Below are 15,300 nucleotides of genomic sequence, written 5' to 3' on the forward strand. Positions count from 1 at the left end.
TAACATATATTTACATGTGTTTACAGTGTACATAAACCAGAACTGTTATTGACTATTGTTTTAATCTAGCTTTTCCAAAAGTAATAATTCACAGAGGACATGCACAAATAATAAAATACAAGCAGAGTCACAAAAAAATCCAAGAAGCTTTGTGATGAAATGTCAAACATGACTAGATTTATTTATTTGAAGCCACATGCAAGTTGTAAATTGGTGGTGCAGTTGATAATTAGCAAGGATTCCTCTCCCAGGAAAGAGGATGGGATGGTGAACTATGTGACATTGGGGTTATTCACATTACTCGTCGGTTGTAATGTCACAGGATGGATGAATAGCTTCGGAACTCTTCACTAACAGGCAGACAGTATTTGGGCAGAAGAAACACACATGCAAAAATCTACACTGTCCATTTATAGTCTTTCTGTAACAAATTGCTCTCTGCTTTTAGTTTTTCATTTTCAGAATAAGGGAATGCAAGTTTTTTCTGAGATCCATTTCAGAATCTATTAGTGGAGATGTGTTATTAAAATGGATCCTTGAACATGTGACTTTTCCTCTACCAATTCAAGGGTTTTGTACCTAGTTCAGAGAATTCCTATGAGACAGACAACAGACTGTAGTTGGACAGACTGGAGGGGTTTGGCTCCCATTGACAGAATTATGTATTTACTAATTGTTTAATGTTTGACTGTCTGGTATGGACTACTACTGATGTATATTGTTTGAATTTTATTGCACCAAGGGCACTTTAGTTCCTCATTTCTTGTATTATTTCAGTTTGAATGATAGCACTAAATGATGGAATAGAGCAGGGAAACAAAATGTGATGGCTCTGCTTTCCAGAGGCATTTGTTTTGGTCATGGACCATTGGGAAATGTGAGAGGCCTGGACACAATTCACAACACTGAAGAGGTGACTTTTAAATGATGGAGCTTTATTTGAGGATAAATAGAAAGAAAAGAAGGTCACATGCTGGAATGATGTGGTAATTTAATGTTGTAATATTGGATGCAACAAAAGGCTTATTTGGATTTTTACCTGATAGCCTAACCTGGAGAAATTTTGGCCCATTGGGCTGAATATAAGTTGGGGCTTTAATACATGAGAGCAATGCATTCCATTCACTTCTCAATCAGTTAGCAGGCTTTTTTCTCCCTTCTTTCTCCACCATATTTAAAATTGACTTGTCTTTACACTAAATCAGTGAGTTAGCATCCTTGTAGCCTATTTTTCTCCTTATATTTCACATCATATATTGCTTCAATTCTTTTTGTGTTGATGCCATCTGTGTGTCATCTTTAGACAGTATTAGACCGGTGTCGGACAGTGTTGTGTGTCTTTATCTTGGAGAGCTGATTTGTCCTATCACTGTCAGCAAAGAGGCTTTATGTCATGCTAATGAGATCAGAGCTTCTCGAGAAGAGGGCATTAAGCAAAAGGATCAGTTTCTCAGGCCTGAATATTTAGTGGTGGGGACTTGGACTAGGGAGGGTTGGTATGAACCACTGATGACAGAGTATTATTTTTGGAAGGAGAGCTGATTGAAGCAAAAAAAATGCAGATTTAGTCAGATTTCTTTATTGCTATACTCTTATTTAAGGTTATTCTTCCCAGGCTGCACTGACAGTGTCACTCATCTCCAGAGTTTGTTTCTCAATTCAACACAGCTCTGACATCATAATTGTCATAATTATGTGCAAGGAAGACGTTTGTGAAGAAGCTTCACAACAACAAACATGGTGGATGGCAGCAAAGGCCGCAGTCAGTCAGTCAGTCAGTCAGTCAGTCAGTCAGTCAGTCAGTCAGTCAGTCAGTTTGATAAACACCATGCTATGACAGACACAGGTATTTTTTTGTTGTGTTTAAACAGCATTGTCCTGACCAGTCATTGGGCTTTACATTACAATTCATCATAGAAGCTAAGTCACAGGGTACCAGATAGCCATTCATAAAAATAATCAGTTAAGTATATTTATGCACCAAATATATGGTTTTATGGTAGGAACTATTCAGGGTCCAAAATCTTCCTTGCTGACACTTCAGCATGGTGATGCAGGGGGCTGGTATCCGATCAATGACTTGCATATCACAGGAGAAACCTTTGGGCAACCACCAGAGGTGGTCCGTCACAAGTATACCTGTATTTCATTACTCAGTAAAAATAATGACTGAATTATTAATCACTATTGTTGCAGACTGTAGCCCAAAAGTCTCAAACTCAACTTACCTGGGGGCCTCTGGAGATAGAGTCTGGGCGAGGCTGGGCCGCAGGTATTCCAAAAAAAAGTGCAACCGATCCAATCTTCTCAATCTTTATCATTAACAGTTCGTGAACAGGTTCTTCAGAACATAGGCTTCTCTTGCCTACTCCTTGCTGCGAGAGACCTGGCAGTGGTGCTTCTCACACAGCTGAGCCACATTTGGCTTCAGGGACGAAGCAGTTGAGACCCTCAGTATGGCTTGAAGATGCTCCTCAATAAGTTTGGATCTGTACTTTGACTTATTAAAGCTTTTCACACAGATTTGTGCCAAAAAGGCACATGTTCCACTTGAACATCCTGAAAAGCTCAGGGAAGGTGGGGGGGGCAGTTCTCTCAAAAATTGTCCAAGCTTGTCTGCCTTTCCACTCACCTCCCTGAAATTGGCTTTGATTTCTGAATTGCACTGAAGGACAATGAGCTCCATTTGAAGCACATTAGGAGCATCTTCCACAGTAAACCTCTTCCGTGGCAAACCTGCATCCATAATAGCATCACACAGCTGGCAAAATATCTCCTGAGAAGTGGTATGGCCATGCACTGGGATTATTGTGAGCAACTCCTCTGTCACTTCAAAACTCACCACCACAGGCATAGATTGCGAGCTGCGCATTGTCAGTGATGTCTGTGCTCTCATTGAGAGCAACTGAGCATGCGCAGAAACGTTTGGCTTTCTCACACAATTTATCATATATGTTACCTGACAGCGCTCTGCCACTGTGTTGGTTGAAAGGCTGATGTTGCTTATCTGACCCTTCTTTTCCAGACAGACTATACTTGCAACCTGTAACATGCACTTTTTAACAAACTCGCCTTCTTTGGATTGCTTTCCCAACTTCGCAATCAATTAACTCACCACGGAGCCAACTTCGATTGCTGCATCATTATCTTTGCTTGCTTTTTTGAAAACATCTTGTCACTTCAGAAGGCACATTTTAAGATTGGCACCCCGTTTCTCTCCCTCCTCTCCCTGGTATTTTGCATACTTATCAACATGTCTAATTAAGTAATGACGTCTGATGTTGCATTCATGTGCATCGTAACTTTCTCGGTGCATATAAGACATGTCGGGCAGCCTCTGTGCTTAACAAAAAAATAAGCTGTCTTCCACTTTTCCTGATATTATCTTTGCTCTTCACCAACTTTTCTTTTCACTGCAGGTTTTGAGAAAGATATAACTGGGGCTTGAAGACAGGATATATTGTCCTTCTACTTGGTGTCACTCTGGAATCACATTTTTAGCAAGTTCAACCGTTGCTAATCCGTGCTGGCGATTATGGTGCGTTCAAGTTGTACTCGGAAGTCAGAATCTCCGAGCTCCGAAGTCTGAATGCTGAAATCCAAGCTGTTCCAATTAACAACTTCCAACCTAACGGGAATGCACAATAACTTGACAACAAACGCCACACCGGAAGTTGTCATGAGCTTGTGCTACATTAGCCCATAAGTTAAAGACAAAAGCCCAGGGTAAGCACGGCTTGCCCATCAACTCGGCAAAAAGGTGCATTTGAGAAAAATGTGCGGGCCACACTAACACTAAACTTTGATATCAAGTAAGGGGCCACAAAATAACAGCCCTCATGCTGTGGGTTTGAGGCCGGTCTGTAGACCACAGCTAAAAACCACACAACTCCTCTTTTGGTTTATTTCATTTTGTTTCATTTTTGTGTATTTATTTATGATCCATTTCCAATCTTGCCCATCATCTGCTGATGTCAGATGTCTGTATGACAAATAGAAATATGTGTTACACCTCAGTCAATGTACCTCATATCTCAATTTGTATAGCTGAAAAAATTAAAGCTCACCATACATTTTTTTTGGTCCAGAGTTTATTTCTTAATTTAAATTTTGATTAAAAAACTGTTTTTTATCGATGCTTGCAGCTGCCCTATTAATTATCCTGCTCACCCCTTCACTCTGCCCTCTTCTTTCACCATCTGTTGATTCTGTCTAATTTGGAATGTTTAACACAACTGATCCTATTCTCTTTATACCAGCTTCAGACTTACTAACCCCAGCAGCTTTACAATTTTTTCCTTCGCCCAAAATAGCAATTTGAAGGAAAAAAAAAACACAAGCGAGAAACACCCTTTCATTTTGCCCTCTACACACTCGGTATAAAACTGCTTTTCAGTGTTTTTGTCATTCCTTCCTGAAGTTTTAGTCTTTCTTTTGCCCTCCAAACTTATCACTTTGCTCAAAATCCTTTGAAAGTATCTCACATAGTCTTTTTTTTTTTTACTGTATTTAGTTGGAAAATAGGTGCCTTTTTTATATAATGATCAAGAATTGCACCAGTTTAGAGACAGATTGAACATGTTTCTTTCAGTGTAAGTCTAGATAAACAAGTCCCAGAAAACCAGACTCCAACTTCAGGCCCCAGTCCCTTCCCCCATCTCTAAAGAAAACATAAATCACATGAAGTTCTTCACTTATGAGTCATTGTCTCCATTTTCACAAATGCTTCACTGCTTTCTATTTTTTCTTCTATATTGGCTTTTAGTCACCATATCATTTCACCTCCATTTGTCTATATTTTCATCTCATTCTGTTCTTTCCTCTTCATATCTTGGTCATGTTTTCCCCCATCCAGCCACCACACCATCACCATCTTGCAGACTGATTGATTCCAGATGCTTGTTTCCCTCCTTCACTCCTATTCTCTTGTATTAGCACATCTGCATTCACTGCAGAAGCAGCAGTTACTTTATAATTTCAAAAACACTGTGATTTTGTTTTAAACTGTCTTCACTTTTTTCCTTTAGAGTTTGCAAATGTCTTCTTTGCACTTGGCTATAAAATATAAAGTAAAATAATACGTACTACTTATAACCAAAGAAAAATCTTAAATGGAATCCACACTATCAACCTGGTTCTGTGTTGAAGTGCAGTGCAGGGGAGTGTTGCTCGTTTCAAAGGTCAGATTACACACGGCATTTAGAATGAAGAGTCTGCCGTAAATGAACACTTTCATTTCTGCATATGTTGGCCTATGCACCAGCAATGTAGGAGTGTTCAAGTCTGTGAAGCTCATTGGCAGCGAGGGTCTACTCTTGGGAATGAGGCACGAGGGATGAAATTGGTTCCAGATGAAACAGGAAGTAGAGAACAGAGACAAAGAAAAGGCTGTTTCAGACAGGGTAAAGAGAGGACAGATTTGAGTTTGGACACACTCCCTGTGGCATTAAAGAAAAACATTTCTTTCTCATTCTTTACAGTTTTCTTTTAATTGTTGCCATATCCCTATTCTCTTTGGATGTCCCTTCATCTGTTTCCAAATACTTTTTATTTGTTTTGCTATACCATATCACACTTGTTTTTGGTCAGCTTATAGTATATCTTTGAGTGCTACTTGTGCACAAAAGCCAACTGCATAGGCCATCTTTATGATTAGTCGTGACTTGATTGCCCTCTCTCACGTGGCATAACCAGCTGAATGAATGAATGAATGTCTGTCTGTCTGTCTGTCTGTCTGTCTGTCTGTCTGTCTGTCTGTCTAACCCTAACTCCATACATTCTCTCTCTCTGTATGTACGGTATGTGTGTACACACACGCACACGTATATACAGTATGTATGTGTGTGTATATATATGTGTATGTGCGTGTGATTAGAAACTAATCAGTTTTTTATACATGGTGAAATTGTGTAAAATGAGGAAGTTGGTGTAGTTGCTCAAAAACTGAACCTTTACATGTTACTATTTACTTTTCAAATATTTTATTTTTGCTAAGATATTCTCTGCAGATATGAGATATTCTCTTGACAGCCTGCAAATGTCATGCAAAATAATGACTGACTATGCAAACTTTTTTTGCGGTGCACAATACATAAAATACAATGTAGAAACAGTGGATTTTGATTAAAGATTTTAAATTATTTAAAAAAAAACATAAATGTAATATAGCATTGAGAAACCAGGCTGTCATCCCAGAGAGACAATTTTCCAGTGCCAGTGTCTTTGACATCAAAATCTCCAGCATTGCCAGGAGACTCCCATTGTAACAGCCTTGCGATGTATTCAAAGCTGCAGTCAGTGAATTGATGACTGTGCAGTATTCCTTAAGAAACTGTTACTCCTGTTTAACAAAGGCTTTAATTAATAGTCAACTGCAGAGGGAGTTCAACTCCCAACACTGATATTGTTTTCCTTTTCCAGTAAAGAATTGAACTGAACTGAAAAGTCATTACCCCTAATACTGGTTAGAAGATGTATATTTTAGAGTTCAGCATCCTGATAGCCTGAGGGGAAAAAGCTCTTGCAGAACCTGCTAATCCTGCAATGAGTGCTGTGGAACCTTTTTCCAGAGGTTAGCAGAAAGAATAGTCCATGGGGAAGGTGTGATATACAGCTGTGAATATTTAGTGCTTTGGTGCCATGTGCTGAATTGATGGAAGAGAAGTCTCTGCTGTTCTCGCCTCCCTCCTCACATTCCTCCAGACAAAGGATCTGAAGCCGCCATACCACACAAAGATGCGGTACTGTGAGCTTTGTTTTGGACAAGGTGATGTCATCTGTCATCTGAACTCTGTGGTGCTTACAACCACCACACTCCAGCGATTTGTTAATTAAAAATGGAGCATGGCTGGGACTGGTTCTTCCTGATGTTGCCAGTGACCTCACTGATTTTGTCCACATTCATGATCAAGTTGTCCCTGCACCAGTCCACCAGCTGCTCCCAACAGCTCTCTGTAGGCCATGTCTCTGATCTTCATTTGCAGCATTCACAATATGGTTGATTAAAAAAAAAAAAACCCAGGGATGTTATTGTGGCTGAGAAGTACAATAAAACAATAACATTTATGAAATACTTTTACAAAGTCTCTATACAAATTTTGACATGCCACAAAACATGATTACGAAAAGAAAAGAACTTCAGAACTTTAAAACCAAATTAACAAAACAGGATGAACTTTTCCAAATGTGTCAAATGATGAAGTCTATATGTTTTATCCATTTTGTGAAGTGAAACCCACGCCACAAAACATTTATCAAACATGAACAAGTTGTGTTTCCATGCTAACTGGGTCATGACAGTTCCAGAATACCTTGTAATTGATGACCCCTCCCATGGCAAAGAGGTACAGTGGAACCTCTACTTACGAAATTAAATGGTTCCGGAACTTATTTCATAACCTGAAAATTACGTAAGTAGAGATGTGTTTTCCATGTAAATGCCCTAATCTGTTCCAAACCCCCAAAAATTCGGACATAATTTTTTTTAATAAATCATAAAAATGCATCAAAACATGTAACAAATACATGTTACAATTAGATTACCGCACAATAAATGTAGGAATTCAGTGCAAGGCTTCTCCAGGAACAAAATGAACTTCATTACAGGCTAATCTTACATTAGCCATCATTACTAGCAAAGAACGTTAACACTTGTGGTAACACCGCCATCTAATGGACAAACATTCGAACACCAACAATAAATCCTGGTTATGTCCATATTCTTTGGCGAGATCAACCAAACGCATCCCTTTTTAATGCTTTTCTATTATTTCTTGCTTCATTTGTATGGACAAAAAGCTCTCTTCTTCTTCTTTTCTTCTTTTCTTTCTTCTTTTCTTTCTTTCACTTTTCTCCATCATATTCCTGGGGTCCAGAGTGAATAAAAGTTAAACGAAGACGACGCTGGGATACACACGTACCTGTATATATTGACGTCCCTCCTAGCCAATGGGATGACAGGAAGATGCTAGGCGATAGCCAATGGCAGAGCAGCTACAAGCATGTTTGCGTTCGCTAAACTCCGCGAGCTGCGAGTAGCGGATTTTTGCCTTTTGTATCCTGAAATTTCTTTCATAACAAGAGGAAATATCTTCCCGTTGAGACGTTTCGTAACCTGAAAATTCCGCATGTAGAGACGTTTGTAAGTAGAGGTCCCACTGTACCGTAGGCTAGTGGTAATCAAGACGGCCTCAACATACTCCAACCATGAATCCAGTGTTCTGTATGTACAGTAATGTCTATTATTAATGAGAGGGGAAAAACAGCGTGGGGAAGCATTATCCATCCATCCATCCATCCATCCATCCATCCATCCATCCGTCCATCCTCCCTCCCTCCTTCCCTCCCACCGCTTATCCGGGGTCGGGTCACGGGGCAGCAGCCTAAGCAGAGAGGCTCAGACTTCCTTCTCCACAGCTACTTCTTCCAGCTCATCCGGAGGAATCCCCAGGTGTTCCCAGGCCAACCGAGAGACATAGTCTCTCCAATGTATCCTGGGTCTTCCCGGGGGAAGACCGGAGGAATATGCCCTGAACACCTCACCAGCGAGGCGTCCAGGGGGCATCCTGACTAGATGCCCAAGCCACCTCATCTGGTTTCTCTCAACGTGGAGGAGCAGCGGCTCTACTCTGAGCTCCTCCCGGATGGCAAAGCTTCTCACCCTATCTCTAAGGGAGAGCCCAGCCACCCTACGGAGGAAGCTTATTTCGTGATTTTGTTCTTTCGGTCATTACCTAAAGCTCATGACCATAGGTTAGGGTAGGAACGAAGGTCGACCGGTAAATCGAGAGCTTCGCCTTTTGGCTCAGCTCTCTCTTCACCACAACGGACCGGTGCAAAGTCCGTATTACCGCTGATGCCGCACCGATCCGCCTGTCGATCTCCTGCTCCATTCTTCCCTCACTCGTGAACCAGACCCTGATGTACTTGAACTCCTCCACTTGGGGCAGGATCTCCTCCTTGACCGGGAGAAGGCACTCCACCTTTTTCTGACTGAGAACCATGGCCTCGGATTTGGAGGTGCTGATTCTCATCCCAGCCGCTTCACACTCGGCGGCGAACCGATCCAGCAATAATTGGAGGTCACAGGCCGAGGAGGCCAACAGGACCACATCATCTGCAAAGAGCAGAGACCCGATCCCGAGGTTACCAAACCGGACCCCCTCAACAGTATGACTGCGGCGAGAAATTCTGTCCATAAAAGTTAGGAACAGAATTTGTGACAAAGGGCAGCCCTGGCGGAGACCCACCCTCACTGTAAACGAGTTCAACTTACTGCCAGCAATGCGGACCAAACTCTGACGCCGATCGTACAGGGAGCGGACGGCCCAACACCCCATACTCTCGGAGAACCCCCTACAGGACCCCCCGAGGGACACGGTCGAATGCCTTCTCCAAGTCCAAAAAACACACTGGTTGGGCAAAAACCCATGCATCCTCAAAGACCCTGCTGAGGGTGTAGAGCTGGTCCACCGTTCCACGCCCAGGACGAAAACCACATTGCTCCTCCTGAATCTGAGATTCGACTATCCGGCGGACCCTCCTGTCCAGTACCCCTGAATAGACCTTACCAGGGAGGCTGAGGAATGTGATCTCCCTATAGTTGGAACACACCCTCTGGTCCCCCTTCTTAAAAAGACTACCACCCCGGTCTGCCAATCCAGCGGCACCGCCCCTGATGTCCACGCGATGTTGCAGAGTCAAGTCAACCACGACAGCCCTACAACATCCAGAGCCTTAAGGAACTCTGGGCGGATCTCATCCACCCCCGGGGCCTTGCAACCAAGGAGTTTTTTGACTACCTCGGTAACTTCAGCCCCAGAGATATGAGAGCCTATCCCCAGGTCCCCAGGCCCTGCTTCCTCACTGGAAGGCGCGTTGGTGGGATTGAGGAGGTCCTCGAAGTATTCCTTCCACCGATCCACAACATCCCGAGTTGAGGTCAGCAGCACACCATCGCCACTATACACAGTTTTGACAGTGCACTGCTTCCCCTTCCTCAGACGCCGGATGGTGGTGCAGAACCTTTTCGAAGCTGTCCAGAAGTCTTCTCCATGGCCACCGAACTCTTCCTATGCCCGGGTCTTTGCCTCGGCAACAGCCGTAGCTGCACTCTGCTTGGCCTGCCGGTACCTATCTGCTGCCTCAGGAGTCCCACAGGCCAGTAAGGCCCGATATGACTCCTTCTTCAGCCTGACGGCATCCCTCACCACTGGTGTCCACCAGCGGGTTCGGGCATTGCCGCCACGACAGGCACCAACCACCTTGCGGCCACAGCACCAGTCAGTCGCCTCAACAATGGAGGCACGGAACATGGTCCACTCGGACTCAATGTCCTCCGCCTCCCCTGGGACAGGGTCAAAGCTCTCCCGGAGGTGTGCGTTGAAGCTCCTTCTGACAGGAGACTCTGCCAGGCGTTCCCAGGAGACCCTCACAACACGTTTGGGCATGCCGGGTCTGTCCGGCATCCTTCCCCACCATCGGAGCCAACTCATCATCAGTTGACAGCTCTGCCCCTCTCTTCACCCGAGTGTCCAGAACATGCGGCCGCAAATCCAATGACACGACCACAAAGTCAATCATCGATCTGTGGCCTAAGGTGTCCTGGTGCCAAGTGCACATGTGGATGCCTTTATGCCTGAACAAGGTTTTCGTTATGGACAATCTGAGACGAGCACAGAAGCCCAACAACAGAACACCATTCGGGTTCAGATCAGGGGGGCCATTCTCCCCAATCACACCTCTCCAGGTCTCACTGTTGCTGCCAACGTGAGCATTGAAGTCACCCAGGAGAATGAGGGAACCCCCAGAAGGAGCACTCTCCAGCACTCCCTCAAAGGACTCCAAAAAGGGTGAATACGCTGAACTGCTGTTTGGGCCATAGGCACAAACAACAGTCAGGATCCGTCCCCCCACCCGAAGGCGAAGGGAGGCTACCCTCTCATTCACCGGGATAAACTCCAATATACAGGCACTGAGCCGGGGAGCATTGAGGATTGCCAGCCCTGCCCGTCGCCTCTCATGTCTTGGTCCAATAAGATCACAAGTCTGGACTGTACAGTCCTGTGTCAAGACATAATACCTTTTTGCCTTGGTAGGGGACAACTTTTCACAGGATTACTATTAAGTGCCTCCCGAAAGCAATTTCATTCATTCTGAACGGAAATCCCAGTAAGTGGTGGGAATTGTTTTGATTTCCACACACAAAAGAACTAAGTTTTTAGTTTCAAGCATAGGTTTTGAGTAATATTGCTGCACTTGAGCCCTACTATGATGTAATCAGAGAACTTTTTGAAAGTGTCAAAACACAGGTATCATTTTGGAGCTCCACAGAGCTCTGTTATAAGGGTTAGGAGGTTCAACATATAACTGTGGAAGTCAATCAAATCAAGTCTCTGATACTGAGTTACAAACAGTTGTATTGTCTTTAATCTACAGATTATGTAAATGAAATTGTAAATGAACATGGCATCTTTATCTATTGGTGGATAATAATTTACCAGTTTTAAAACGCAGGTCCCAGTTATGGTTGTAAATTCACAGCAGGATACCACTCTTCAATTGGCATGCATGCCCAGGAAAACAGGGTTGGGAGAGTGTGAAGAGAAGTACATCAGCCTTACCATGATTTGTGAGGACACAGGTTTCTGGGTCACATTTAATATCAGAATATCACACAAACAAATCGAAACATGAAACATAATTTTTTGATTTCCCCTTGGGCGGTGTTTCAGTCATGTCCATCTGGGAGCAAAATCCTGTTGTAAACCAAGACTTGATTTCGGATTTTAGCTGTAATCCAAAATCACTAAAATTCAAGGGAAAAGACACTTAAAATAAATCAGTAGGTGTGTGTAAAGAATCTATGCGAGTTTCACTTTTTCAGTTGAATTACTGAAAGTAATGAAACTTTTTGCTGATACATTTGAATTTTTAAAAAATCTGTCAACAAGCAACAAATTGCATCTGTTTGCAGTGCAGATTTGACTCCACTACAAACACACTGCGTCCACTATTTGATTTTAGAAAGGCTTCTTTAAATTTGTGTAATACTTCAAGGATTGAACAATAGTTATTTTGGTCATGTTAGCCGCAGACCATCATCAATTGTCTCTTGCTGTGGTCTCTGTTTGCTTCAGTGCACAGACATTCCAGATTTTTCTGAAATGTATGTAGTTGCTCAAAAAAATTTTCAGATAGTGGTTCCAGAATAAGTTGTTAGAGGCCAACACTCAGATCACACGTAACTCCTATTTGCCTTTATAATGGCTGTGGCTTTGCACTTAAGTTGTGTTCTGAATGGTCAGGAGTAATCTGTCAAAGCATGGGATTGAAACATTGTTTCTCAACTGTCTAATAATAAAACACAAAGAAAACACTCAATAAATTCCTGATCCCTGATCTCCTCTATCTCTTTCTTTTTAGACTTTCATTCCAATGTGAAATTCTGCATTGAGTTTATCTTATCTCACCTGTATTGTGTGTGTCAACTCTCAATGCTGTCAGAATAAAAACTGGTTAACTTTCCCATTGGAATGTTTCCTCTCTTCATCCTTCTGTGTCACACCTTCGCTTGGTGAAACTGGATGGCTGGTCCAACTCCTTTCTCATCTATATCTGCATCAAAGTACAGATTTTGTCTGGGTGCTGAAAAACAGACCAAAGTGAAAGGTTGACAGCAATAATCACAATACTGTGATATATAGTATATGTGGAGAGGGTGTTTTGTGATGTTTCATTTGTTAGTTCAGCAGGTTTTTTTAAAAAGTTTTTTATACCTTCTAAATTAACCTTGAACTCCAATAAGTTTATACATTTTCATGAATTATTACTAAAATCTCTTCGACCATTTTTACTCCTTTACTTTTGTTTGCTTGACATCTTTAATGTAGTTATTTCTTGCACTGTTAATTGTACTGGGAGTAATCTGCTTATTTAAAAAAAAAAAAAAATCTCTGGGCAGCCACTAATAGAATTTTCCCTAATTTTGTGTTTTGCAGAACAATGAGCCTTTAAACCATGCTTTCCATGGGTGCCCATCACACAGTCAGGTAAGAAATTAATGTCTGTATGCAAACCAGCACTGTGTTCACGCGGCGATGGTGTGATAACGATACCATTCCTGTGGATCTGCAATGACTGGAAATACTGCCGTGAGCGTACCAGGACAATAGTTGGCAGTGTTTGACAGACCAGTAGCAACTGACACAATCCTTTCCAAGTGTAACAAATTTGTCTTTAATGGTCACTGTGTGGATAGAGAGGGGAAATCAATATTTCGTTGATTTGTTGAATTTTGGAGAAAGAAAACTGATTTTCTGGCAAATAATATTCTTGCCTCCTTTATAATTGTCAAATCAACTCAACTCAGGAAAGGTCGAGGCTTTCTTTTACAGCTAGGCCAAGGCGCACAAACACTGCGACCCTTGGGCGTCTACGCCTGCTTTCCCACACAATAGTCAAATATCTATGCTATTAATAACATAGAAAAGAGCGCAATGGCGTGAGCAGTAAATATGTGTACCTCTGAGGCGCATCCAATGTCCTCAGCACATCTTCCACCGTCGTCGAACAACAGCGAGCTAGTGTTGGGAGGAGCTTTGGCGCCGTAACCAACCATTGCGGGAGGAAGGAAGCCATATTAGCGCCGTGCACACACTGTGCATCGAGAAGCATTAGAATCATGTTGATAACAACAAGCACTGGACATTTCAAATGACACATTTAATACATGCCATTTATGCTGAATACAAATGTTCTTAAATGTGTTCATTTTTGCAAACAATTGTTTTTGGACTGAATTTAACAATATCCAACATTTTCTCCTCTTGTATATTTACTCTTTACAACTTATTTCCAATATTTCTCTGTACACTTGAATTAGATTAAATGAAGCCATCTTAATTTATATGGCGTCTATTATAATCCAAACTTGCCTTGAGGCATAAATTTTCTGTGTGTTGTGAGTAAAGCCTGATATGTCGATACCAAAACAAATCAATCTTTATTTATATAGCGTCTTATACAATCAAAATTATTTCAAGGCGCTTTCCAGAATCCCAGGGCCTAACCCCAGACAAGCAACAGTGGCAAGGAAAAACTCCCCTTTAACACGAAGAAACCTTGAGCAGGACCAGGCTCATGTAGGGGGACCCTCCTGCTGATGGCCGACTGGGTACAGAGAGAGAGGAGAGGGGGGAGGACAGGTAGAGGATGGGGAGAGGAGAGGAGAGGCACACATACAAAAATACTCTATTTATGCTAGCTGCCGGCCGAGTGGGTCCAGTGGTCATTATGCAGCTCCGAATTTTTTTTTTCAATTTTTGCTTTGTTTAAGTGTATTTTATTAAGTTACTTTACATAAAAAACAAACTATGTTTATATATATATAGATATGTAAAGATACATAAATCTATATATCTATAGATATCAATAGTTTTTTATGTAAAGCAACATGGACTCCATGTTTTGGATGAAAGGTGCTGTACAAATATTTATTACTTTATTATTAATAATAAATAAAATAGCTATAATAAGCTCCATACTGATGTATAATAATTGAAGCAATTACATATTTTATACATTATGCCAAGTGTCATAGCTCTGATAGCAATTCAATCATTCCATGGCTACTACATCATTATGAACAAAGGCTAAAAAGTCAAGTGTCCCATAAATGTGAGGCAAACCCACAAAATTAAATTATGTTCAAAATTAAAATGAAAGATTTCTGTTCCTGCACTTAAAAGCAGGCTGGTTTTTGAGACATCACGTAAATGTTGTTGAGAGCTTGTACACAAAGGGCTAACGCCATGCAAAATGAATCACATTTTCTAAGCTTGTGGAGGTTTTTGATGACTTAAAGATATAGAATACAGAGAAATATTTATTGTAGCTTTAACTGGAAGCATCCTATCAACACAATCTCTTTTTCAGTGTAAGTCTATGGGAGAAATCCTTTCTGGGCCCTGTAGGATTTTTCTGCATTACCACGAGTGACCACTGTGAAAATTGAAGTCCATCACTGAGTACAGATCTTCTAAGTCAATAGAAGTTTTCAAAACTTCACACCATGGAGGCTGATTTCAAAAGTTTGTGGATTCATGTATCCCATGCACCGTTCTTCTGGAAACGAACAGCATACATTCAATGCAATTTTACTGTGGCCGTTTTCATTGTCTTCTAAACAGGCTAGGTTTTCCCTCCTCTTTCGCAAAACTTGTTTGAAGTAAAATTGTTGTGTGTGTTCAGGAGCAGGGCACAGCACGCCACTGTAAAAGGTAGTGTGGGCTGCTACATTTA

The 15,300-nt window shown here is 41.8% G+C and overlaps 1 protein-coding gene across 8 annotated transcripts in view; it reads left to right on the forward strand.

Annotated features, from left to right (window-relative positions):
- Positions 1–15,300, forward strand: part of LOC130514479 (RNA binding protein fox-1 homolog 2-like) — a 45,887-nt gene that overhangs the window by 1,434 nt on the left and 29,153 nt on the right. For all 8 annotated transcript variants that reach the window (XR_008947002.1, XR_008947003.1, XR_008947005.1 and 5 more), the window contains exon 2: positions 12,999–13,049. Coding sequence is in view for 3 of the 8 variants with exons in the window: in XM_057014085.1 (XP_056870065.1) it covers positions 12,999–13,049 (51 nt within the window). In the remaining 5 variants the exon portion in view is untranslated. The remainder of the gene's footprint in view (positions 1–12,998; positions 13,050–15,300) is intronic.

The sequence above is a fragment of the Takifugu flavidus genome, chromosome 18 (genome assembly GCF_003711565.1).
Source record: "Takifugu flavidus isolate HTHZ2018 chromosome 18, ASM371156v2, whole genome shotgun sequence".
Lineage (NCBI taxonomy): Eukaryota > Metazoa > Chordata > Actinopteri > Tetraodontiformes > Tetraodontidae > Takifugu > Takifugu flavidus.